The sequence below is a fragment of the Poecile atricapillus genome, chromosome 10 (genome assembly GCF_030490865.1).
Source record: "Poecile atricapillus isolate bPoeAtr1 chromosome 10, bPoeAtr1.hap1, whole genome shotgun sequence".
In the NCBI taxonomy this organism is placed as follows: domain Eukaryota; kingdom Metazoa; phylum Chordata; class Aves; order Passeriformes; family Paridae; genus Poecile; species Poecile atricapillus.
The window spans coordinates 17028543-17056322 of NC_081258.1; the positions used below are offsets into that span (position 1 = coordinate 17028543).

General features: G+C 41.1%; 2 protein-coding genes across 2 annotated transcripts in view; one reads left to right on the top strand and one right to left on the bottom strand.

Moving 5' to 3' along the window:
• LOC131582779 (uncharacterized) overlaps positions 1-8022 on the bottom strand; it is a 141949-nt gene extending 133927 nt beyond the window's left edge. Inside the window, exons 1-2 of the mRNA XM_058846250.1 lie at positions 8015-8022; positions 6614-7533 (exon numbers count right to left, since the gene is read on the bottom strand). Of these exons, the coding sequence (XP_058702233.1) occupies positions 6819-7533; positions 8015-8022 (723 nt within the window). The 3' untranslated portion in view covers positions 6614-6818. The remainder of the gene's footprint in view (positions 1-6613; positions 7534-8014) is intronic.
• Positions 7905-27780, top strand: part of CDYL2 (chromodomain Y like 2) — a 59445-nt gene continuing 39569 nt past the window's right edge. Inside the window, exon 1 of the mRNA XM_058846147.1 lies at positions 7905-8044. Coding sequence (XP_058702130.1) covers positions 8021-8044 — 24 coding nt within the window. The 5' untranslated portion in view covers positions 7905-8020. The remainder of the gene's footprint in view (positions 8045-27780) is intronic.

The window sequence follows — 27780 nt, forward strand, 5'->3', positions numbered from 1 at the left end:
AGGGAACACACAGCAATACAAGTCAGTGAGAAGTACAACTACAACAGACCGGAATGTCAGGCTGAAACAAAGTCCCAAATTCTGCTTTCAGGGGACTCTGAACCAGCCAATAGAGCAAAAAGGAAAATTAATGCACTGCTACAGAACTAGGATAACACTGAGTAAGACAAAGTGGTGAGAGGTAAATTGAGAGTAATCCTTGGTTCCTTCCAACATTATCTGTAGTTAAAGAGTCCAGGTGGGAATTTCAGGGAAGGTGAATTGCTGTTGCTATGTTGACATCATTACTTAAATTCACTGAAAGTTCAGATTTCAGGTTTTCATTTTTAATACACTCCAGCCTGCTTTGTTCTGACAAGACCATCAGGAAGTTTGGGGTTGAGTGTAAAGGTACAGACCTGATGCTCATATCTCCTCAGGTTTTATCTTCCCTGAGTTTTCAAGAATTACTCTCAATTCACACTGATAAATGAATTAGTCTTTCAAATTAAAACTAGGCTTTTTTCATTGAGTTCTCTCACTCTAAGACAATCCATCTTAGTTTAAGAAATGGTATTATGGAGGCTGTGGACCAGCTCATGCTTCCCACAAGTGTGCTGGCTGCCATCTCATCTGTACTGACACTCTGGTAGAGGCACTAAAGTTAAATGGTTTGTTATTTGGAAATCAGTATTACAAATGGATTTACATTTTTTTTAAAAATCACTCTATCAACAAGTAAAAGGAATTAAATTCTTGACAATTCTGAAGTTAAGAATATTTAATGTCTAAAAATAGAGAATATAAAAACTTAGAATAATGTCTAAGACAAAGATATTACCAGTTTCCAAGTTCTTTATTAAAAATTGTGTGAGTAACGCTTTGGAAGGGTACTTTTCCTGCAAATAAATGTAATGCAAATACTAATTCCCATAAGACCAAGTTTATAGCCCATACCCTAAAAAGCAGCCCTAATGATTAGCATAGCTAAGTATGTACTGTAATGCAGAGCCTGTTGCATATTCATTCACAGTGGGTATAATTCTCTTCTTAGAGACACTACCAAACCACCAGCAGCCCTTGTATGTAAATGCAGACTTCCACTAGTTTGTATTTAAAGGCATCTATAATAAAAAGTAATTAACATGTGAGATATATTTACACATTTTTAAAGTGCACACTGTATGATAAGGCACCATTAAACACATATTATTTCAAAACATAAAACATCTTAGCAAAATAAATAGAAAAGGAAAATACTCCTTTAAAATTTAGTTTCCACACTCCTAAAAAAAAACTCCTGTGAATACATGCATCTTTTAAAAAGTGTACCATTATGAACCCTAGCTAACTTGGCACAGAAAGAACTTCTGAATGGCCAGCAGACAAAATGAATGCTGCTTCTCCCTGGACTACATTCGGTTTCTCCCATTTTGCCAAGATCAAAAAGCTCTTATTTTAGCTTTCCAGGCAAAGAGTAGCTAATCCTTGACTAGCTCATAATAATATTTTAGGCTGTGCTATGATATTCAAATACAACATATATTCATTTTCCTAAGTGAAATCTAACATAATGTGCATAGGCCCAAGAATTCTAGAAGCATAAAAAGAAGTCTCCCCTTAAAGAATGTCATCAGAAACAATGCCACAGATATGCCAATCAACTGATGGAGAAAGGGCCTCAGAGTTGGGGTATGGATTTCATCCCTGACCATGCCACTATCCTCAAAACCCAACTGGAGACAGCCATGAGCAAGTGCACTCTAGATGACCCAAGGCTGAGCTGCAGGGTTGGAGTAGACAAGCAACAGAGATTGTCTCCAGCCACCACTATTCTACATTTTCTTATAATTGCATGTATTTTTAAACACTTTCAGTGTATCGTGGAGTTTTTGCTTGTAAGCCCAAAAAAACAGACCTGAAAGCACCTTGTGGCTTCAGGCTCTCCATCCTCACAAATAATGACATTATATAATCCTCTTCATGGATGGATCCAGCTCCATACTTTTTCTCATTAGTAAGGAATTAGTCTTTTAGTTTTCTGAAATTTTATGTGTCCTTGCATAGTTTCAGAGTTATTATAAAATCACCCAGTGATTTTCCTGCCCTTGGGCAACCCCCATGAGCAGCGTACAACACACCAAGGGGTTGTGAGAGGCAAACACAGAGCTACGAGCCAAGTTCACGATTAGAAGTCCCAAAACACATTATTGCTTAGCATATACAATTGATACACCTAGATCCTAAAACCCTGCATATTGGTAGGCTGGATATCATTAGTTTAGTGCAGTTTTTATAAAGATTCAGGGAGAAAAATCAGCTTAAAAAATTAGCTTGCTAATGTGCTGTAATACACTGTGATCATTGTGAATATCACATGCACTCTATGTGTAAACCACACTGAACATGTCAGATGTCTTCCCTTGAAAGAATCACTCAGATTAATGTCTGCTATAGTCTTGCTATTTATGGATTCTTCATAACACCCAGATAGTACTGATAAAACATATCCCAACCTCCTTTAATTTCAACTTTCAAATCCCATATTCTACTACAACTTATAATATTCTAAGGTGTTCAAAAATTGTTATTTGTTGCTTAACAGAAGAAGCCACTGGAGCTCCACTTCACACTTCAGTTTCAACCCACATAAAAAATAAGGCCATAACCCAAAATCTCTAATACTGGACTCTTTCCTGATGTTCACGATACAGAGAAATACAGGAAAACAATATGTGCCATTTGCTCCTGTTAGATGTACATCATGATTTCCTCAATCAGTTGAAATTCAACTGCTGAGCCAACAATTTTGAAGGTTCTGTGTACATAAGAGCTCCCAAATGAGACTGACTTCTACATACATGATCTATTCTTCATCTTTTTTTTCACCTTAGTTGGAAAGTCAGTAAACTGTCCAACAGGAATGTGTTGGCACCTTCTTATTATCTCTGACAACATGTCAAGTGGGAAAAAAGGCATTTGCAAACGAGGGGGAGAAGAATGTGGAAATATTCTATTTTTGGTGCCATATTGGAGGTACTCAATGTGTTCAGAGAAAGACAAAGTTCCTGTAATTTTATTCTTGGTCGAAGTTTATTTTTTTGCCTTCCTCAATTAAGGCAAAATTGTATTAGTCATACTAAAGAGAACAGAATGGACTCATAAAGTTGAAAGAAGTCACTTTTCAGAACAGCAGCCATTAAAATGTACTATCAACCCTAGAAAAGTTCTGTTCTAAGGTATATGATGTACTGCAACAAACAAACATTACTTTGTTTTCCATATATTACTGTTTGTTTCATTATACTGTGGTATTTCAGCTTCTATTTCAAATGCTTCCTCTTGATGATAACTAATCGCATGTTACAAGATCCAAAAAAGGGTTTGGAGGAAGACATTAATTTAGCAGCAGAATCAAATGATCCCAACTACTTGTTTGCTTCCAAAGACAGCACAGGGCAAAGTACATTGGGTTTTTCCCAAGCCTACTTCTTGTCACAAAATACTGCAAATCAATTATTAAAAAAAACACATGCTGGGTTTTTTTTCTTTTCTCATGTTCATCTAATTTCTAATTTTTAGATGCTCTCTGTATGCCAAGGATACCCTCCTCTTGTTTTGCAGTTCTTTTTTGGCTTCATGTCTTGGATAATTTTTGTGATAAGCTTCTTGTGGCAGCTCTTCCTCAGACCTAATGGGTGAGTATGGAGCCACCACAGCCCCAAGCCCTGGGGATCCCTGATCCTGCCTATCACCCATCCAGACAGTGGTGCCATAAGAAATTCTCCTTTTCCTGCAGTAGCTGCTCACCATTTCCTGTCATCTGCTACTCTATGAACCCACTACGAGACTTTTTTCATTTTCACTCACTGGCTTTTTCCATGTTCTGATCATCCTCCCTTCTTAGGCTGGCGATAGACATCTTGCTACCTTGTTCCCAGTTACTGCTGCTAAAATATTCCTTTGCCTCCCCCATTTTTTCACACAACCAAGGCTTTGCAAAGCCTTTTCCTTGCATTCGCCTTTGGTTCCTTATTCTTCACTCACGCCTTGTCTTCCCCTCTTCTCTCATTTAATTTTCATACCCTAGCACAGTAATTGTCTCCATTTTTCCATTTATTAATTATTCTTGACCATCATTCTTGTTCCTCTTCAAGAGCCAACGCAGCCCCTCATGGTAATTTTTCATACAAGGTGTTTGCAAATACTCACCCGCACTCCTTGGGGGAACTGTGTCAGTGACTGTACAGTTCCCACATATTTCTATAGCCCTGGACTGATTGACTAAAGAGTCAATAACTAATCAATAGCCCAACTATGAAAGCAGTGTTTTTGCTTTCTGGAATAGAATAGTTTTGCTTTTAAGTTTATTCAGACTGAAAGATAATTCCTTCAAATAAAGCAGTGGAAACCAGAGCATCCATCAAATCCAAAGAAGTGTTCAAATCTGATGTATCATGCTTGGAATGCCTCCCTTGCCTGCATTATTCTCTTGAGATGGGAAATAGGAGAAGGCAGCAAAACAATAAGAGTAATGAATAATCACATACTTAACAAAACCATTAAGTTTAGAGTTGGAAATTTGTACAACAATCTGGATTTTTCTGCAATTTCATTTCATAGATATTACCACTGAAAGGCAAATAAAATTGGCAAAGATGTATTCCCAGAAAATCTATTATCAGAAACTCTAAAACATTATCATAAATTTAATCATTTCTGGTTTTTACACAAGACTCAGAGAGACACTGCCTGCCTTGTCTAGTTACAATAAAGACCTGCTGGGCAAATGAAGGTCACTTGAATATTTTAAAACTTAAAACTTTGTCTTCTGCTAACTCACAAGGAAATACACCAATACCATAGTCAACTTTTCCTGGGTTTGACAATCGCAGAAGTCTTCTTTATGCTCCTCATTATTGACTCACAAACCACCACATCCCAAGGGGCTGTGCACTCTGAAACAAGGAGTGAGTAATCAGGAAAAAGATGTTTCCCCTCTTCAAAGTATTCACTAAAGCACTCATCCTTTCAAAACTTCCAAGCTACTATTTGTTTGGGTTGTAAATCTTACAGCAACAATATTGACAATGTTACCGTAAACACTGTACAATGTAAATGAAATTGTCTAAAATACAGACCAGGTCATGGAGACTTCTTCCAGTGTGGCACAGGGTGAGTAGCTCTCATTTCATCTGTCTGGGAACACAGGAACAGCAAAGCCCAGAAAGAACAGTCTGATTATTAGACCCGTCTCAAAAGACTTACACTCTTCTACAGCTTGGGAAGGGACTTTTTTAATTCATTCAAGACACCTTTGGAAAGAGTTGGTACTATGAAGGAAGCCAACAGGGAAGGAATATTTTAGTATGCATCTGAAAAATGAGTCACTAGCTCTGACTGCCATTTTGTTTACTGCTGTGGAAAGCTGCAAAATGTAGTTGTAATAAAGCAAACATTGAAAAGATGTATTAAAACTCCTACTTATTAATGGATATATTCTTCTATTCGGCTCAATGAGCTGATTTGCTACTGTAAACAATGAACATCACTTTACAGTAAGACAAAACAATTGATTTATCAAGAAGAAACCATGGGGTGTGATTTTTAAGCAATGCATTTCTTGGCAATTAAGAAGTATTTGCTGCATTAATTATTGGAATTACTATGCATGGGTAGTTTACAGTATTTCTTTATCTTTTCAACATTCTACTCTTCAAATATCAAATCCCAACAATCCAAATATTGCTGGCAAATTGGAAAGCAGAGGACAACTCTCCAGTTACCACAGTCAGGACAAAAAAATAGTTCTGTTTCATGTAAGCAGAATGTCTTGTCCTTAGTCTTGTCCTTAGGAGTCATCACACACCCGTGCAGAGCACACAAACCATAAACATCTTTGAGCTCCAAACTACCATTAGATATTTTTTATTGAACTCTCAGTCAATACTAAACAGGTTAGCTGGCAAGTTCATAATCACCAGAGGTAATATTCACAGTTCAAGAGATGGGGTCAAGCAAGAACTGGATGTGCATGTGTGATTCTCTACTTACATGATAAAGTGACAGTGTTTAAAATACCCAACACTGATATTTTAAAAAGGAATCATCTCAGACAGAAGAGTCTTCAGCTTCACACCACTTGAACCACACCAGGATTTTTGGTTGTAAATGAAATTTCGGAAATAATTCAGCGCTCAATACCGATGACTTTTATTAACCATTAGCACATTCAATAACCCTCTCCAGCCTGTGCTCTGGGCAGTGCCAATTCTCACATTCACATGGAAAATCAAGAGGGGGAAAAATGACAAACACAAGAAGATGAACAAAAGCCACAGCCATGGCAAAGCTAGACCATACAACATACACCACTGATCCCAGGTTAGGAGGAATGGCTGTCACGGGTCTGCTGCAAGGTGAGAACAATGAGTCTGAAACCCAACAACTAGAGCTGGCTGGCTACGGAGCCAAGGTGTGAAGAGCTGGTGAGAGAACACTCTCACCTTCTGACCAATAAATAAAATACCGAGAGGACACTCAACACCTTACCTGGAGAAGCACATCCTCCACAGCCCGAAGCCGCAGGAACAGGACGTGGTGCTCATCAGCCTGCACAGGGAGCAGCCCTTACCTTTTCGGTGGCCGTGGCATCCCAGCCAGGGCTCTTTGCCACACTCCGGCTCCTGCCTCCTCTGGAGTCCATCACTGATGCAAAGTGCGGCTTCCCGTCACCACGAGCTCGTTCCTCTTCACCGAATCACCAATTGACAGCATCAGTCACGGGGGAAGGGATCGTAGCGGGTCATCTGATCCAACCACCCTACTGTAGGGTCATCCTAGAGCATGTGGCACCAGATTGCGTCCGAACCGTTCTTGAGTATGTCCGGACTCGGGTCCCTCACGGCGAGGTCCTGTGAGGGAAGCCCCTCAGGCTGGAGCTCCGCGCTCATGAGGAGCTCCGCAGTGACGGCCGGCGAAGGCCGCTGGTCAGTCATGGTGCGTCCCTGCTCACACTGCATCATCTTCACACGTTCTCCGTCTCTCAGGTAAGCACCCGGGGTCACCAGCGGCCATACAGTGGCATTTTTCCTCCGAGAAACGACGCGGACGGCTCTAAAGTGGCGATGGCCCATGGCTTCGTGTCCCCGCGCATCCCACAGCCTCTCCAAAATCCCGGCCACCGCCTCCACGTGAAGGGCAGGTGGCGGGAGGCCGCTGGCTTTCACATCCCCCAGTGGGCTGGCGAACCTGCAAAATGTTTGGGGGGCAGCGGGAGAGACATCGCCGTGCCCGGCGGGGAGCGGGGGCGAGAGGTGTCCCCGAGCCGCGCCGCGCTGCCCGGGCCACCGCTCCTCGGGCGCTGCCGCCACCGCGGGTCCCTCGGCGATGGCCACGGGCGGCGGGGCGGCCACGCGGCGCCGGGGGGGCGGAAGGTGCCGGCAGGGCCGCCCGAGGCCCCGCGCTCGCCTCTCCCCGTGGTGACCTTGGGCGGGCGGCGCGGCCCTCCCCGCCGAGCGCCCGCTCCGGCACCCACCCCTCCCGCCCGCCCCTCTATTTTTATTTCTTTTTTAATTATTATTTCTTTATTTATTTATTTTGGCCGCGGAAAGAGTTTGAGGCGGGGGGGGGGGGGGGGGGTGGCGGAGGGAGGAGGAGGAGGGAGAGGAGGCCGCCGTCAGAGCGGCCCGGGGACTTTCCCGGAGGGAGGGCGCGGGGGGACCCGTCCCGGTCCCGGTCCCCGCCCGGGGCGGGAGGCGGCGGCGGCGGGCGGGGTGTGAGGGGAGGGCGGGGGGCGCCGGCCCCGCCGCCGCGGGGGAGACGCGGCTCCCGGCGCTGTGCGCCCGAGCTGCTGCTGCTGCTGGTTACGCCAGCCCCGCCGCCTGCCTCTCCGCTCTCCTCGCCTCTGATTCTGCGCACAGCCAGCCCCAAAGCCTGTCATTCTGCAAAACACAGTTTACTCAACAGAGAGAGCGAGTGGGGGAGCGGGAGAGGTGGAGAGAGGGAGACGGCGCGGAGGAGCCCAGTCCCGCACCCCAGCATGGCTTCGGGGGACCTTTACGAGGTACCGGGGGCCGCGGGGCGGGCGGGCGGCGGGGGGGGCGCCGGCCGGGGCGCCGCCGAGGGCAGCGGGGGCGCGTTCGGAGCCGCTCCGCCGAGCCCTCGTAGTTGCCGAAGAGCGGAGGAAATCGCCGAGGGAAGGGCTGGGGTGGGGGGAAAAGGGCTGGCGTGTGTGCCCGGGGGGGGGCAGGGAGGGATGGAGCGGCTCCCCTCCCTTCCCGCTGCCTCTCTCTTTCTCTTTCTCTCTCTACTTTCCATCGGGCTTGATCTTAGCAGGCCTTGCAAGAGGGAAGGAGGAAGGAGTGAAGGAGAGCGAGAGTTAGCGGTAGGATGGGGAGGCGATCGCGGTGTGATGAGCCCGGAGAGTGGAGAAAGTCCAGGTAAAGTCATAGGCGCTCTGGACGTGCTGAATGTGCAGATTAGTGCGAAAAAATGCGCCTTAGCGCTGCCGTGAGGCGCAGGGATGGAGGCGGCTCTGCGCCCGCTGTGCAAAGTGCAGGAGCCGGCGCCAGGTTGCTTCACCTCCTGCCCGGGGTGCTGCGGGGGTGGCGGGGGCGGCGGCCGGGCCGGGCCCCGGCTCCCCGCGGGCCGCAAAGTTTGGCGGGGGCCCCGCTCCGGGCGGCCCGCGGTGCGAGGTGGGGCGGTACCGGCCCCCGGCCCCGCAGCCCGGCGAGCGCTGCCCCCCGGCCGCGGCGGCCGCGACAGCGCCGGGGCAGCATCGGGCGACGGCCGCGGGGTCGGGGGCAGGCAGGGAAAAAGGAGCCGGCGGGCAGTGGGCGAGACCCAGCCGAATTTTGACCTCCGGCACCCACTTCTAGTGCCCCAACTGAGAACGAGTCTTGCCACTTTTGCCACGCCAGAGAAGAAGAAGGGAGAAAGCTGAAATGAAAGATAAGATAGACTGGACATGGATGTTCGAAATACCCAGTTCCATTAAGTGGAACCAGGGTGGAAGTGGTAAAAACACCAAACATGACTGGATGTCCTACACTTCTTGGTCTGGAGCACCTCCTCAGGCTCCATGTTTCCTGGTGAAATGGATGTTTGTGTTGAGTATTCTCTGGAGTGTACACTTGAAGGGCTAGAACAGAAACCATCACCTTCCAGTTGGAGCTGTGTGCCAGTGATAGGTACTGCTCAGCCATCAGGGTGTGCTTGGATGTGAACTCTGCTGTGGTTGGTTGGACATGGTTGGACTTATTCTCCATTTGATGATCTTGATCATCAGCTGTAGGGTCTCAAGTGCAAGCAGTGCAGGATCCGACAGGTTTCATGTACAGTTTTCACTTTGTCATTGTCTTTCAAAGTCTTTAGCAGGGGTCATAGCTAAGGGATGACAATGCTCTATTAGGATGGTATTTTACTGTGTGTGACACAGACCTCCTCTGAAGTGAACAGCACTTAAACTCTCCTACATGGTGTTAAATTATCGGAAGTACATGATGATCTGAATAGTGTCATTGACCTTTCCCCCTGCATTCTGCAGTATCTGTCATTTAACTTCGTAATTTTAAGGATATTGTATGTCAGTTGTATTGCTGTTGTGACTCTAGAATAGCCAGTGGGAGTTCTGTGAAAAACAACTTTGACCCAAAAAAGTTAGTGATACAATTTTAGGAATAGTAGTTTCTGAGATGCATAGAAGACCTTTGCCAGTTGTTGTCTGAGTTTTCTTTCTATGTTTGGATTAGTTCTAGAAAGAAAGCAAGCTAGTATGTCTTGGGCTAATGGTAGCCATGCTGGTTTCACTCTGACTCATTGTTAAAAAATTCTGCTGTTTTATGATCCTTGTGTTCCAAGATGATGACGTTTGGTAATTGGATGTGGACTGTGTCACTGTGTGACATCCATGTGAGCTTGCTCAAGTAGTCACCTGGTTTATTGTGTGAGGGAGGAGACTCACAGCCCAGTTTGCAGGCAATGTTAGGCCTGGTCTCTTTGCAGACATTTCCATGGAAGAATGTGAATTTTTGAACTGTGGTTGAAAGCTTCTGAATCTCTTCCTTTCTTTGTTACTCTATTTGAAATACTTTTGCTTGTCATTGTACAATCTGGAAGAATTCTCTCCACCAGAACAGGTAGGTGGAAGAAGTGTGGCTGTCCCTTTTCTATTGTGTGAGGTGCTTGGAAAATAAAATGACCTCAACTGGTCATGGTGTAAAATCTTCATCTACATGTTGGACATGTGGCAAAAAGTACGTGCAGGGCTTCAGTTATCAATTCATTTGCATTTTGCATTTTGCATCTTCACTGGGAAGTTCTCCATGACAGATGTCAGAAGAAATGTCTAGAAAGCTGAAGAGTTTGTATGTCTAATATCTGCAGTTCTGCAGATAGTAGTGGCTTCATTTAAAAGATGACTCAGTTTTGCATCCTTGCTTTTTCCCCTTCCCAAAAAGCAACTGCCTCCAGGGGATTTATTAGAAAAAAGCTCTTAGAGCTGGGATGTCCCACACCACTTTGCAAGTGAGATGAGGGGCTTTGTGCCCTCAGAGCACTCCAAGTTCTTAAACAGGTAAAATGATACGGGGATCATAAGATGACCATTAAACAGTTTTAGGATTTTACCTTGAAATAATTTGGGGCTGTGGGTGTAAATAAACAATTTGGGTCTTGTCGTGACATTCCAAAGATATAGTACACTCCTAATTCCCCTTTCACTCCTTAGTAATATCCAAATGCTTCATGGATTCTTAATGAACATCTTCAAGTAAGACCATTAATTAACTCTGCAAGTTGAAGAATTTAGTACTGGCTGCAAAATTATTTTTAAAGCCAATCACGATGTAGAAGCCCTGATAAAGCACATGGAAAAAGTACAGTGTGTATATTGCCTATATGAACTCATCATACTTTGGTGGCACCCAAGAAACTTCTATAAATTTTGAAGTTTTGGAAATAGATGTGCATATTTATCCTGTCAGTTCATTCATTTTCTACTGTCGTATTATTTTAAAAGGCTTTTCAACCTTTTAAACTTACAGATAAATTCAATTCCTGTCTTTATATTGAAGCAAAATAAGATCACAGACAAAATAACCTCAGTGTTTGGTTTGGTAGGTGCCTTTTTCTACTTAGAAATGACTTTTAGTAATCTGAAATACCTCTTATCATGTTTGGGTTAGGACTGTGAAACAGGTACCAATTTATTTTAGAAGAAAAAGAACACCCATGAGGAGTTCTGTGTTTGCCAGTAGTCAGTTCTAGACCTATGTGTTAGAACCACGACACTTTACAGCTAAAGATAATTATTCCATTAAATAGTAAAATGTAGGTGTTAGTTTTGACGTTTTTAAGTACATTTTTTTCCTTTACCAGTAAAGAATGCTGTGTATGTTTTAGTGTAATTCTTGGGCTATATGAAATACCCATTTGGCTTTTGACTTCCATGTGCTTATGATTTCAAGCTCTTATGAGTAGGTGAAAGTGTCATGGAATATTCCTTTCGATTCCCTTGCTTTTCCTCTTAAGAGGCAATCTCTTAAATATTAAAGATCTATGGTGCATGTTTCCTTAGAAATAATAATCTGAAAATAAAGGGTCTGGCAAAAAGGGTCTTCAGAGTAACCTTCAGTGAGGCTGCCCTGGTTTGCCTTGTGTTTCACAATACACTGTTGGATGCATTGACAGGAAATACTCGTTTATTTTGGAAACAGACAGAAAGGGAAATGTATTTACTCTTAAATACCAAGTTTGTTGATTTCACATTAAAGTTGTCAGTAACTTGAAGTAGCATTTTTCATTTTCCATGTACAATTTGTTACATTATCTGAGCCCAGACAGTTATCACAGACTCTGGTATTTTAAGTATATGAGATGACTTTAGAGGGGAAAAAATTCCATATGAACAGTGCTCCTGACTTTTTTTTCCTAGCCCAGAGCATCCTGTTTACTGCAATAAAAACCTCCTTTACTGATGAATGTATGAACCAGTTGTCAGTATTACAGAAATGCTCTTTAAGCTCATCTCAATGCTTTTTTTATATTTAAGATTTTGGGGGGTTGTATGCAATGAACACCATTAGACTTCCAGGGGTGATGAAGCTGAAATCTAAAGCGGTATTTTACCGTTGTGTCAGATTGTATTGCAACACCTTTGGTAAGTGATCTAAGGATTACAGTCAATTCTCTGAAGAGGACTTAACATGTATGCGTTTCTGGATCACAATAATAAAACCAGTCTTTAAAGCTCAATAGTTATTGCATTAAAGGGTAGAAGTGACATTTTTAAAAGTGGTGGCTTCTCACTGAAATGATGCAATGCCCATGGCCAGGAGCATGTCCACCACAGTGACACATTTCAATTCAATCTGAGTCTGTTTATGCAACAGTGTAAGAATGAGCTGCAGTTTATTTCAGCTCACATGATCCACCAGAAAGATAACGTACTTCCAGGTAATTGCAACATTTCCCATTTATACCTGCACTCAGGTACCAGCAAAGTTAAAACTTGAAGATAATAACGGCAGTGTTTGGGCTGCTGAATCCCTGTGACATGTGGAGACATGCAGATAGGAGAGAGCAAGGTTGAACTTTTGGATGCAAGGTTTGGCTTGAGATGCAGGGTTTAGAAAATCATCTTTGCTTTACAAGGAAATGCAAGTTTTTGAGTGTTGTGCTTTCCATCTTGCATCTCTTTCAATAGAGTCACTTTTTAGCAGAGATACATACTTAAACCTGCTTATTGAACTGAAAAGCAGAAATCTAGTTTGTAATTATTCTGCATGTGTATTTTCTAAGGCAGAGGTGACTTGGAAGAAGATGGTGTATTTTAGTATAAGTTACTATTTCTCAAATCAACCTCTGTATTGATACAACTGCTCTGTGGTGAAGGACTGACTTCACAAGCCGAAAACAGTGACTTGAAGTAGGATTTGGGGAATATAGAACAGTTAAGCACCTACTCCTTCTGTACACTGGCAAGCTGTGGATGCAATGCTGATTTCAGTAATACTGAGCTGGCACCCACAAGCTCTAAGATTTGGTTGTCTGTAAGTAACACCTTTTCATTTCTTTTAGTGGAAAATATTTGCTAGCTACTTTGAAGAATCAGCTATTTATCAATACATTATCACTGATCTCAAAATCAGTGTTTAGAAGACAACTGTCCTCAAAATCGAGTAACCACCACATAGTATTACCTTAAGTAGGTAGAAAAACAGAAATTTTCTTGCCTGATGAAAGTTTTCATGACTCTGTTCCAAATGTGGTGTGATTTGTAGTGCAGACTGTATTCTTCAATTCTAAACTGGGCAATCATCTGAGGTATGAATTGAGGTATAAAGATAATAACAAAGAGTTAACCAGAGGTCCCTTCTGCCCACATCATGGGACTTTTCCAAATTAAAATTACTGAATGAGGTTCAAAGCCAGACCTGGATAACTCTGGCAATAATCATTGACTTACTAAGACATTCTAGTTTAGAGCTGCATATGGAACATTGCAATGCCCATGACTGTCTTGCTTACCTACAGTGTCACTGTTACCACAAGCCCAACTTCCTCATTACTTTGTAAACTGCTGGGCATATTTTGGGACACCCAAAACCAATTGATTTCTTGTTACAGTCTTTATAAAGTGTTTCATCTGGCTCAAGTGTAGCTTGCTTCAAGGTACAAGTCTTAAGTGTGCTCTTGCTAGGGAGGGACTGAAATACACCCTTGTCACTCATAAAAGGCTGAACATTTGTTGTGAAGATACCACCAAAGCCACTGAACAGGCTTCCTTTCCTTCCCTTCAGTGTCCAGATTCAGTGCCCATAACTGTTGAAAGATTAAAATTCCATCATTTTTTGCGATGCTTCCTGAATGACAAATACAGTGCTTTATTTTGGGCCAGTCTTTGATTTAATATTAAAATCCAGCAATAAAATCATTGTTTAGTAATTTCTTTTGAAACTTAAAATATTTGGAAAGAGACAGCTCAAATAATGGCAAAATTTAAATGTGGTCTAATATTGAAAGAAATGGGCTAAGTATTTTTTTAAAATCAATGGAGTGATTGTGATGGCCAGCTATGTTGTAAATAGCGTTTCTTTGTCCATTCATTTGACTTTTAGCATTAGTACAGTTTCTTGGCTCTGTACATTTTCATCAGTGCAATCCCTTTTTGTTGTTTCTTCTTGTCCATATATTTTTCTGATAGTTTTTGCAGCACATTTTATGGTACTGGCATCCTGATGCTGTCAAAAAAAGTTATTAAATAGTTAACTGTTTCTTGCATTCAAACTATTAGAACAATATGATTAAAGTCAAATGTTTGTAATGTACATTCATGCAAATACAAATATTTTGTTTTTAACAAAAGGAAATTAATCCTTTCTGTCTGTTGAACTACAATGTCATACTCTTTGTTTATTATTAAAACTTTACATTGGTAATGTTGTAACACTAAATGTCCTAACACTAACACTTCAGTCTGTTTTCTAATATTACACAGAGCAAATGTAGATTAAAGTACTATTTCAATACTATCTCATTACAAGCCGTGATACAAAATATTGCTGGAAATCTATTAGGTCTCTAAAGACTATCAAAAGAAATTTATATGATTGACCCGTGCAGGAAAGAATTATTCTTCTCATGGCTCAACAAAAAGAGGAATTAGGTTTACTCTTACAAAGTGGTAAAGGGTAGTAGTATGAACAGGAGACTACAACAAAACACTAAAACCAAACTAGCATTTAAAAGATCTGTCAGAAAGACACTTGTGTCTGAAAATAGCAGTTCCCCTACTTGGGCTTTCCTAGATGTCTCAGAGAACACCCACAAAATTTGCAACCTATTCCTTCAGAGGAGCAAACCAGAAACAATGAGGGTATTTTCTTCCTTCAGGTTCTTCACTGCATTTGTTTAGATTTTATTGGGGTTTTGTAGAAATAGAAATCTTCTTCTATTAATCACTTATATGTGCTCATACCGAAAGGATTAAGAAGGAATATGAGGGACTACACAGCGCTAAGTCTGAGCTCCGTTGCATGCAGATTAGTAGCACCGGTCAAAAGAAACAGAATTAGCACATACATGTGAACATGTCTTGGTTTAGACAAGAGTTAACATTTTTATAGGACATCTCACAGATCTTAGGGTCAATATTTAGAGAAGAATGTCTCTGGCTGCTGTAAATGGTTTTTCAAAAAACCTTTCTGTAAGATCCCACAGGAGCAGCTCGTAACAAAACCAAGCTATGGTCCAGAAGGTTTGGTCATTTCTTAGACCACCTGGTTTACAGAGAGGTGTCTATGAATGGAAGTTTCAAACCCTGATATTGAGACCTATCTTGCATTACAGAGCCATCAATTACTGAAAATAATCATATTTACTCTTGATAATTTATAGATTATTATTATTATAATAATTGTCAAGACAAAAGTTGACAGTGAAGAGCTGAATTGACAGCAACTGAAACTCAGTGTTTACAAATGCAAGCTAATGAAAAAAGGAGAAATAATCCTGACTATACATGCATAAAAATGAACCCTGAAGAGGCTGATTTCTGGAGAAATCCTGGAATCATTGTGGAAGGTTTCTGGGTGTGTCCATGTTAGTATTTTAATTTGGATCACGTGCATGCTTTTGGAGTGAATCTCCCTGTGATCCCCAGTTACCACACCTCTGTTTGCATCACAGCATTGTCTTGGGGAGCAGTGACCACACTCCCTTCCAAAGAAACCAAACCAGAAAATGTGCTTCAGCTCCTAATGGGTGTCAAGTCCATGGGACCAGACTTCTGGCAAACAGAAGTTTACATGTTATTATAGAGCAATTGAGAATGAAAGAGAAGATGATCATCCCTGTGTTCCTGGGGAACACAGTGCTTCACCTCTGCAGTACTGCACCCACTGCCTGGAGACCCAGAACTGGAAGTAGTGCAGAGAAGGGCCAACAGGGTGATGCAGGGGATGGAGAGGCTGTCAGTGAAGTGACACCTTATGACAACTTTCTGCCTGGGTAAAGAAGTGATTGAATGCTGTAGAAAAGACAGATGGGGGGTGTTTAGTTAAGTCAGAGATGAATGCTGTTTCTCATTGCACAAGGAAAGATATGCAGCAAAGGAAATAATTAGACAAGTGACAGAGACAACTGAAGTACTTCACAGTATTTAAATCTTGGAACTCTTTGCCATGGGATGTTGTGGAAATCAGAATTGTAAATAGTTTCAAAGAATGGCAAAACAGGTTCTTGGTGGATTGATCCTTTTATACTTTTCAGTACAAACCAATCTTTAAACCACTAATCATGAGAAGCTGTGAGGGCAGAGCAAGGGCAGCACTTACTCTATAGATGCTGTTTCCTAAGCATCGAGTACTAATTTCTGTTTGAATATACAACACGTTGAGCTAAGTGGACCTTTAGTCTGACCTCATATGGCAGTTCTTAGTTTTGTACTTACTACAGTCATTAAACAAACATAGTTATTGACTAAGGTGTTGATATGGTCTGCAGAGATCACAAACACACTTGCCTTACAAGCTGTGTCCCGGTATTCTAATTCCTAACCCTTGTCAATTAATATCTTTGCAAAACAAAGGACAAATCAGAATAGTGGGTTTGGTTTCTACTTCAGAGCCCTCAGAGTCTAGATTTAGAATTATAGAATCATTAAGTTTGGAAAAGTCTTCTAAGACCATTGAGTCCAACCATTAACCCAGCACCACCATGTTCCCCACTAAATCATGACCCCAAGTGCCACAAGCCTTTTGAACACTTCCAAGGGTGGTGATTCCACCACTGCCCAGGGCAGCCTATTCCAGACTTGTTACAAGCTGCACTGTGTGGTACAAACAAACAAAAGAGCAAAAGAGAGAAGGTGATGAAGTAACATTGAATCAAACATATGTAATAAAAATGAAGTTTTGGCTCCTTGTTGTAGCTCTGTGTAATAACTGGGGCTAAAGGGTTAAAGATAAACTAGAAAAAGTTCCATTAAATGCATGGCATGAGGCAAATGATTGAGTCAAAAATCATTGGGAGTCAAAAATCACGGGAAAGTTACATTAATGGAATAATACATTTCTGATGAACAAAACCAGGTTTCTCCTAAGAGAAAAGCATTTCAGCAGCTAAAAGGGTTTATCCATGGCTTTCCCACATTATGGTTTTGGATAGAATCCATAGACTTCCTTAATACTGTACAGAATTGTCAATCTGCTTTACCTGAATATCCATCAAAAAGCCACTAACTTTTAGCAAGCTTTTAACAAACCCAGCAAGTGGTTATTCTGTTGTTTGGGGGTTTTTTCCCAGAGATGGTGATTACTAATATACTGATACGTAAACAGTCTCATTTCTAACTGACCAGCCTGACCTGTCAAATTCTTTCACACATACACAATGAACTTTTTTGTGACATCACTTGGCAGTCACTCCAACAAAGGACAGAGCGTTGCTCATGTATCTTATTATTCTTAGTAATACGAGGGATCTTAAAATAAAGTGTGACATTGCATAGTTTTTTAAAAGACTACTTTGTAAAATTTGTTTGTCTCTGCTAATGGATTTGTCTTTAAATGTTATGCAGTTGAAATTTGCTCTCATGTTTTCCTTTTTTTGAGGAAGGGAAAACTTTTCAAAATTAATACACTAATACATCTAATGAATTGGTCTTTCTGAAATCTTTTGTGATAAGTTTCAGGTATTTTAGCACAGGAAATCTGACAGGAAAGGTGCTGGAGAAATGCTGAGAAGTAGGGTTCACATATGAGTAAAAGGCACGGTAATGCTTACAGGGCTTGTAAATGGATTCTAAGAGAAACTGCAAAGATGTTGATCACAAAGAGTTTTGGTGATTAATGTAAGGGAAGAATAGGAGACTGCAGTGCAAATGGGAATGCATGAATTTGGGATGACACAGCATGGGAAGACCTTCGTTGATGTGAAGTGACTGCATTTATCTCTACGTAAGCAAAGGAAGTAGCAAACTTTTAGGTTCAGCAATGGTGCAACATAGCAGCAAAGCTTCAAATGAAATAGGAATATGACTCACATATCAAAAGCTATACAGGGAGGAGGAGGAGGAGGGAAACTTAGGATCCCAAATTAAGTACTAGGAATTAGAGGGAAAACTACATTTATGTACCAAAAATGACTTCACATGATTCCAGGGGAAATAACCTGAAAGTTTTTGAAGTAATGATAAATACTGGCTGAGGAGGGGCAATTAGAATTTTGTGATTTGCCTGCAGTAATTGGAAGCATGAGTCTGTAGTAGAGTCCAGGTGCATAAACTCAAGCTTTTTACAATCTGAAAATTGGAAAAGTTGAGAAAAAACTTCCACTGTTGTGTTCAGTAAATATTAGCACTGGTTCATTATTTTCTACTGTGCTGACAAGTCAGAACCAATGTACTACAACAGTCAGAAAAGGAGATGGTAGAGGTGATGAAGAACTTGACAGTGTTGTATCCATGTGGTCACTATTAAAGACCTTATGTTACTGTTTGCTGCAGATTAATACATGGCGGTATGCAGTGTTTGTACAGTCAGCAAAATACATCATAGTATGGAAACAGTGATAAAGGTAACAGGAAACTGATAAGAAGCAAAGAAAAAGAAATTTTTTTGGGGGGGTGGTTTTTTGTGTGTGGTTTTCTGGGTATTTTGTTTGTTTCGTTTTTTACAATGGAAATGCAAAATGACCACTTTTCTGTCTTTGTGTATAAAAACAGTGTGAGACAGGCAATTAAATAGACAGGCAGTTCAGGTAACAAAATTTAATAAGACTGAATGTTCCTCTAACTTACCTTTATGGTCTGTTAATGTCTTACGTGCAGTAGAAGCCCTAATCATCTGTGCACTGATGATACCCAGAAGGTGTAACAGAAACACCAGATGAAGTTGTGCTTGATAATCTGTTTTTATATGTACCAAAGAAATAGCTTCTTTTTAACCCTGCACACACAGAAGCCCTCAGGTTTCTTAAGAAAAGGAAAAGGATGGGGCTCTTGGCCAGCTTTTATGGCCTTCCCAGTGCTGCATTTTATTTGCCTCTTGGTGTCAAGAATGGTGATCATCAATTAAATGTAGGAAATGTGGGTCTCTAAGAGGAAAATATTTGAGTATCAATGTGCTGAGCAGCACTTTCAGAGCCCATGTGATTTGGATCAGCTCCTTCCTCTACTTTTTGCTGGTTGAGGACCTTCTGCAGCATTCTGTACACAATAGTGATGTGTTGGTGCTTTTAGGGAAGCTGAAGTGTAAATAAGCCATCAGAATACACAGCGAGCCGGCTGCCTGTGTGGCCTGATGGAACTCAGGAGCATCAGAGAGCTGTGCTCCTCCCCCGTCCTCTCCCAGCATTTGGAGGCCATTGGAAGGAGACTTTTTACCAGCAACAAATTACTTCCATTGCCTTTCCCATGGACTTGCATCAGGTGATGAGTTAAAACAGGAGTGCCAAGGTGGCCTTGCCATCTCTCCTGCTGATGTGAACAGTCTCTTGTATGTCATTTATCAAATGGATCAAAATAATAAAAATTACAAGCTCCAAAGAAGACACCTTTTTTTTTTTTTCATTGTACATATCCCAAGCCTTGCATTATTATTCTCATCAATCTTTTGTTACACTGAGAATGTGCTTTCATTGAAGAGCAGCATGGCTCAACATGTGGACTACCAGTTGTAGTTCATAATCTCCTATGAGCTGCCTCTTGATGCCACAGGAAGCATTAAGAAATTGCCAGAATTGAAGGAAGACTGTTCTTTCTCCCAGCTGAATAGCATCTCCCCAGCTTTGTCATGGGCACCACAAAGGATGACAGATCTCTTTCCTGCACTGTTTGACCAGCCTGTGCCTTGCCTTTCTGACATGACATCACTTTCAGGATTTCTAGTGAGTGCGTCTCAGAAGCACTGTCAGGTGTTGCAGTGGCACAGGGCGACCACTTACTGACAAGCTGCTGTGGGCTGTGATTCAAATTGTTTTCAACTGTGCTGCTGTTAGGTTTTGTGCTTCATCCACTCATGTCAAACACCACTGACAACCTGCTCTGTTTAGAAGAAAGGCGGGGTCTCCTTTTAACATAACTGAACCTTGTATTTGTATCATGTATGATGCAATTTCCTCCCCTGCTATTAACTGCTACTCACGTAGCCTATTTAGTTTAGAGGGAAAAAAAGGTCTTGATTACTGATCAATAAGAGATGTATATATATCTTTACATATAGTTTTTATATTGGTTATGCAGTCTGCATTGCTGATATATCTTAGGTTACACAACCCTTGATTTTCTACCGTCCATTTGAAGATATATGTCCAAAGGACAGTTGACAAACCAAGGACAATATTTTTTATTGTATTTTTTATCCCCAAGCCACAAGGCAGAATTCATTTAGTTAACTGAAATAAATTCTGCTTTAATGTAACACTTTTCTAAGATGTCCAGATTCCCATATTAATTCTAGGATTTTGTGGAGCTCAGAACAGCTTTAACAGAACTTTTCCTAAATATCTTTCTTACCTCATGTCCAGCTGCTGTTGCTCCTGTTACCACCAAAGGCAGCCATTCCACGATAACAAGCATCTTAAAAAGTTGCAGTGTAATGGCAGTTGATCTTTCCAAGTGCTGGGTTAGACACCAAGGATGTTGTTTAGTACTGAAAAAAAACCAAGACATGTTTTGGATGTACATTTAAATGCGTACACTTTCACAGGCATTGAGAGGATATCTGGGGATTGCCTACAGATATTTAGTAGTTGATATATCACTTATTCAAGATTTGGAAAGTACTTGAGAAGTAAGCCTGAGGGTTAGCAGAGGAGCTGTGTGATAAGCCTTAGATCTCACACAAGAACTGATAGCAGGACCTACCTTTTCATTTCCCCCCTGATTATACAGTAGTGCAATATGGCTTTGCAGAGACAGATACAGCCTGACTGAAGGAGGCAGAGGATAAACCAAGGCTGGTTTACAGTCAGTTTTGAGGCTTTTTTTTTTTTTTTTCTTTTGAAGTGACTAGTCTGTAGCTCCATTTCTGAGAAGGTTACATGAACCTGACTCAAACAGAGACATCTCTGAACAGGGTAAACCAGTAGCTGCAGCACTTCTGGGACAGAAACTGCTGACTGCTCAGAGCATGTTCCCCTCTGCAAACATGGTGGCAGCTGCTTTCGATCTGTGGCTTCTCACTGCTATTGTGTGAGGGAATCACACTCTGAGTTTCAAGAGCCACAACAGAGAGTAAGTAAAGCTGTGGCTCATTTAGGACTGGGTGTTATTTTAATGAGCTTAATAAATTCTATATAGGACTGAAAGTTTCTTTGGAGTTCTCAGTCCTGCAAAGCAGAGCTCTCAGTCTGACCTTTGAGCCTTGTACACTGCAGAGCTCTGAAAACTGCACCAGTTCTATGCTGCACCAATTTCAGCAACATCAGCAACCCCAGTGGAAGTAGTTCACCCACTCTAGCAGCTGTTCTCAGCATCAAGTTGATCAGACATTCTACTGCAAAGGGCTTCCACTGCCATGGCTCATCATGGTCAGATGCTCACTGAAGTCCAGGAGATCCACACTCATGTAGAAACAAAATTATTTGCTTTGTGAAAGAAGTACCCACAGAAGATAAGGCGTTGGAATTTTGTTAACCAAACTCATCACATGATTGAAGCTGAAATGTTCATGAATGTTAATACTGTTCTTGTAAAGCATGAATGGCAAGGATTCATTCCATGTACAGTATGGACACTGACCTTCACAAGGAAAAATTCATTGCAGCAGCATTTATCTCACTTTTGGCCAAGCAGGGTGATGAAATAGTATAATTTTTTTTAAAAAAAAGTACTATCACAGCTGTTTTCTGGCTATGTTACAATTTTATTAATGGATGTGTATTGTAAGTTATCTATACTTGGACAGTCTACTTTGGAACAGTCAAACTAAAAAATTGCTTTATAAAATTATTTCAGTGTGGTTTAATATCAAATGCTGAGAAATATGGTAGCTATACCAAGAAAATGAAAACCTTAGGGCTAAATATTTTTACAAAAGTCACTTAAAAAACAGAACTTCAACCAACTAAGTTGACCTTGGTTATTATTGCAGTGCTGAAGAGTTTTGGTTGTGTACAGCTACAAGTATAGCACTGTTTGAATAATTTATCAGAATCTGCCTGTGGTGTAAGGTTGTGACTTCTACTAATACAAAATCTGCAGCTTTTGATACTGATGATTAGGGAAATGTCCAACATGCCATTGAAAACATCTTTGGGTATCTAAAATCAAAAGATACCTGAGAGTTTGGCCCTTAAGTGAAAATATTCACAATTTTCCAGAATGCTCCTGGAGCAAAAGGTTGTGTCTCTCTTGAAGGAAAAGGATGGCATCCTAAAATACAACAGGATTGCTGCATCTTTCCTTATGGTAGATCTGTGCTGCTCATTTTTGTGTGAGTGTAGCTCAGACAAGCAGTAAATCTCCCATGTGGCATATGGATAAGGCAGTCACTTCACCAGCAGGGATGTACAATTTGGGCAATACAAACAGCCATTTCAAGATCAGTCCTAATCCCAAACCACTTGTTCTATTCTGAAGGCTCTATCAGGAGCTTTCTTGCCACTCAACTGTGCTCCATTGCTCTTCCCATCCCTTCCCTTTGTGCTGACGGTGGTATTTCCCTGGCTGTTGCTAGCCTTGTTTTTGGGAAGTCCCCTGGCAGCCCTGCTGTGCCCCTGCCCATTTGCAGCTCTCTGGCATCCCCCTGCCTCTCTCTACCGCCTCATGCACAGGAATGCCTGGAGAATAAGACAGGCTGTCCACAGCTGACTCTACAGAGAACTTGGCCTCAAAACCAAACTCAGGGTGTATTTTTGAATGTCATGTACGCTACAAAAATGCTGCCAGGACCGGAAAGTGTCACTGATGTACACCCTCTGTCTCCCTCACACTCGGCTGCCCTGAGCCAGGGAGCTCATGTGCCACTAATGCAAATACTCACTGAATTTACCCCGTGGAGTTCCCTGATTATGCTGAACTGGGCTATTTCAGTGGAAATTGATTTACTAGTCATGAATTTCATTTGAGAAAATCATGTAATTTTTGGTTCACTGTCTGCTCTAAAGTGACAGCAGCTCTTTTACATACCCCAACAGGCTCAGCAAACTATTTAGTCCGTTTGAGATTGAGAAGAAAATGCTGTTACATCTTCATTTCCCAAATGCAGCTGATGGTGAATCACTTGTGCCTAGTAAATGGTCTGTCAGGTCAGCAAAATGAACCCCTTTCTTATTTTTGGGCACAAATATCTAAAAGACACTTATTCTTTGGATTTAAAATGTGAATGTACTTTGCTATGGTAAAAAAATATATGAGACACTAACTGGAATTGTTTAACTCCTTACACTTTATTAATGTTTTTTGTGTCTGCTTTCATAACACTTAGAGTGTTCTGTTTCGATTTATTTAATTGGTCTTTTTGAATGAATGGCATAGAGTTTTTAAAAACCCAAACACTAAAAAAAAAAAAAATTAAGGTGAATTGTTAATTTTTTATAGATGTGCATCTTTCTTAGACAACTTCTTTTTAAGCTTTTGCAGTTATGTAGTAACATGACTCTAAATTTATTCAAGTACATATTTAGCATTTGAACTTTTTGCAAATGAACAAGGCTGTTGTCCTGTTTCCAGCAGATCTATGCAGATGTAAAGCAGTTTGTAGACAGATGTGGGTAATTATATAGTTGTTTGCAGTGATCCAGCATAGCACAGTGAAAACGTCTCTTTGGCCATGTGACTGAGCACATGGGTACAGATTTAAGACAATAAGGAATAAACTTTTTGCATACCAGAAATAAAACTGGGGCACAGCACTGAGCACATCTTCCTTGCATTTAATTTTTCCATTTTTGTTAGTCAAAGTAGTGCCTTTTTAAGAGGAGGTCCATTGTTTTTCTAAGCAATAAAACTAAGAAAATAAGTTACTTATATTGTGATCTGGTGAATGCAATTATTATAGTCCCACACTTCATAAAAGTGCTCTCTACCAATAATATACAAAATAATGATGAAAAATGAATTTGATCAATAATTAATTTGAACTTTAAACACAGGTGATGAACCCTAACATTTAGGGTGAAGTTTCAGAATATTACTCTAAAAGCAGCTACAAAATTTTAGACAGAGCCATCACATTAGCTCCCAAATTTTGCAGAATGTAAAGAAACACGGAGACCATCTGTTCAGTATGTTGCAAACCATTTTGCAGGATTTAATGTTTGGAAAATTAAATTAACTAAGAGATATAAAAAGTGCCAGTGGCTGGAAGTTTACCCTTCAAAATCAGAGTTGAGACACACTTTTTAACATTAAGGTTATAGCATTCTATTTATGGGACTTTGATTCACTACCAGCAATGGTGTACTTTCTGTGAATCACTTCAAATTAAGAAATGATGACTTTGCAATAATGTGGTTTAAGTAAATCAGAATTTGGGACCTCATGCAGAACACAGATGAAGAACATTCCTGTGCAAGCCAGAATGGGTTCAGTGGCTATAATTGTCCCTTTTGGCATTCAAATCTGTAACTCTGAGCTTGTAAGTAATGTCATGACATACAAATAAGCAAGTCCAGGCCCTCATACTGAAAAGGAACATGGGTTCCTCTTAACAGAGTGGCTCTGGGAGTTCTTTGGTGCCCTGGTATGAAAAACTTACTTTAGATCTGCATTTGAGTTTTAATCTATATTTCTTTGGTTTTTAGTGTTATCTAGACACTATATCTCCAAAGGTTTATAGCCATAGAATAAACATGTGTCAAAACAGGAAAACTTTGGTGACACTGGAGAAAATTTTGTGATATCATATATCATTTACTCCAGAAGGTTGCTATTATTTTAATAGTTTTGTTGTTTTCATATTAGATTATACTATACACTAAACACCTAAAATGCTCGAAACCTCAAACTCATATGCAGAGTCTGTCTCACCATTTTTTTTTAGAACATTTGATGAACAGGATATTATTAGCATTTTATGTTAAACGGTGGTTAAAAATCTATAGTTTGAAGAAAGGCATGGTGACCAACTGTTGGAGAATGAATTCTAGTGTGTGAATAAAGTGCAGATTGCTCTAATGGAGCATAAACTTCCAGTACTTTATGCTGTTTCAAATAACAAGTGATTTCAGACTCTAATTCTTCAGGATTACATATTTTTTTCACTGTACACACAGTATATTTAGATTATCACTGGATGCCCTTCATTGAACAATGCCCACAATTACTTACATAATTAATGTTGCTGACTTATGAGTCTGTGACTAGATGGGCACTAGAAAAGGGAAAGAACCATGTATTGGGGATGGTTTATTAGCCCATATAATTTTTGGGGCTTTTTATCTGTTTTGTTTGTGCCCAGAGTCCCCGCCCCAGCCGCATCCTCTATTATCACAGTTTGGGAGCCAAGCTGGGGTTTCTGGAGGGAGTTTGGGGCAGGGTGAGAGACAGCCCTTCCTTTCAGCAAGTTCCATTCAATACACGCTGCCGGTGTCTCTGGCCAGGCATCCATCCTGTTGTTTCTGTGCCTTTCGCCTGCTTCTTTTTGGGTTTTTTGCTTCAGCGTTGCGACTGAGCTTGCCGACTTGGCTTCTTCTGCTGCTCTGCGGTTGGGAAGCCCAGAGCCAGTGCATGCCTGCCAGGCCCAGGAACATCCTCTTTTTCAAAAGTTTCCAGGCACTGCCCCCACCCTCCGCACAGCCGGAACCCAGAGACCAGCTAGCAGTGGTGAGAAATCCCAGGGAGTCTCTCTCTGCCGTGTTTGGGATCCAGGCTGCCGCTGCCCAGTCCCACCATGCCTCTACAGCTGCTCCAGGGTTTGTGCTACTCTGGAGCTGTTTGGGAGGCCCCACAGTCCAGCTACAGCTGCAGAGCTTCTGCTGCCTCTTGCTTGCTGCCCCAGGTGAGCCTGCCCTGCCATTCCTGCTTGCTGCTTCTGAGGTTTCCTGCTACAGCTCCTTTCACTCTCCCGAGGGGGCACCAGGATCGGTTGCCCAGTGGGTTCATAAAGGAAAGCCCTTCTCCATCCTGCCCGCCATTACCGTGTGGAGAAAGGCGGCCAGGCTCACGGCACAGCGACCCCTGCAGGCGGGGAGGAATCATCGCACCCCCTGCCCGGACAGGAGCCAGCAGCGCCCCTGCAGGCCCTGCCTGGAGCTGCACCGAGGGAAAGCGCCTGTGGCCAGGAGAAGGCTGGGACTGGGTGTCTGGGATTTTGAGATTAACAATCTCAATATCCAGCATTTATTCAGTTTTAGTTTCTTTTAATAAACAGGGGTTTTTTTTTCACTTTCACCTCCTGCTATCTGTTTCTCTCATTGACAGAAGAAAACTGAGTTACTGAAGCCCTTCTCTCCTTAGAGAAAATGCTTTTTCAGGGCATTTTCTCCTGAAATTTGTCTCGAAACTGAGACAAACCAAAATCATAAAATGCAGATTCTGGGGTAAAGATAGCAGAAAAATATCTTTGTTCCTTAAATATCTAATTTTTAATCATAGGTTTTAAAATACTATTTTAAAAATAATTGAGGCCAAATAGATTTTTTCTATTGAAGATAAATTGGACTTCTGACCTTTACAAAAAATTGAAGTGGCTTATTGATTAACTTGGACAGAGCTGTCCATTTTGATACATATGGTATTATGAAGAGTTTAAAAAATGAGAAAGTACATCACCAAACAACTGAAAGTAGAAAGATTTCAGACATTCAGATTATCTTGAATAAAAATTACTTGATATTCTATGGCCATCAGAAGAATTTAATAAACACCTCACAGTGCTCATCTAAGTAAGGAACATTTCCAGCAAAATGTAAGAGATGTACGGGTGATTCAGACACTTTTTTCTCTCTTACTATCACCTTTGGAAGACTCTTTCCAGCCATTGAGAGAGAAACTGAGACAATTCCATCCATTTTTCCCCAGTGTCATCTAACCAGTATTTATCCTTACCCATGGCTAAAATATCTGCAATTCCCTCCAGAAGTAATTCACAGGTGCAAACTTGCCTTTTAAAACCTGCACTAACTATTTATGATTGTTGCATTAATGGAATCAGCAAGGCAAGAACTGTAAAGATCCTGGAGCATACGGTGCTGCCTGTGCTGTGCCCTGTACTGCACAGTCCATGTGACATTCAGCAGCCAAGGGCAAGGTCTTTTCCAGAATAACACTGAATTTTTGCACAGCAAAACTAACATCTCTGTCTTTGGGGCACACTAGGCAATCATTAGCACTTTTCTGACAGACACTCTGTACTAGATTTTGTGATTAACATATTCTGAGCATTTCATTTCAAGAACAAGTCAAACGTTATGGCACGCTACACATTAAAGGAAAGAACTCACTCCTCTAAGCTCTGCCTGTAATGCTGCTAAATAGCAGTAATGATCATTAGTATCCATGTAGTAGGATAGGTTTACATGGTGTTTTGTAACTATGAAAATAAGATTTCAGAGTGGTAATTGGGGAAATATATACTCTCTAGGGAAATCCTCTGATTATCTAAAAACAAACTTGGTTTGTTTAAATCCTTCTTGCATGACCACAAAAGTTTCTTGTTTCCTTGGAATGGAAATTAAAAAAATTAAACATGTGCACATCATGTTGAAATCTTCAAAACATGAAATACTTATTATCTAGAAGGCAAGATTAGTTATTCTAGATACCTTACATTAGTTATTAGCCCTAAAGATATTCCAGAAGGGTGAGGTTTATATTCCTCCATTGGACTACAGCATATAAGCAGAAATACATTA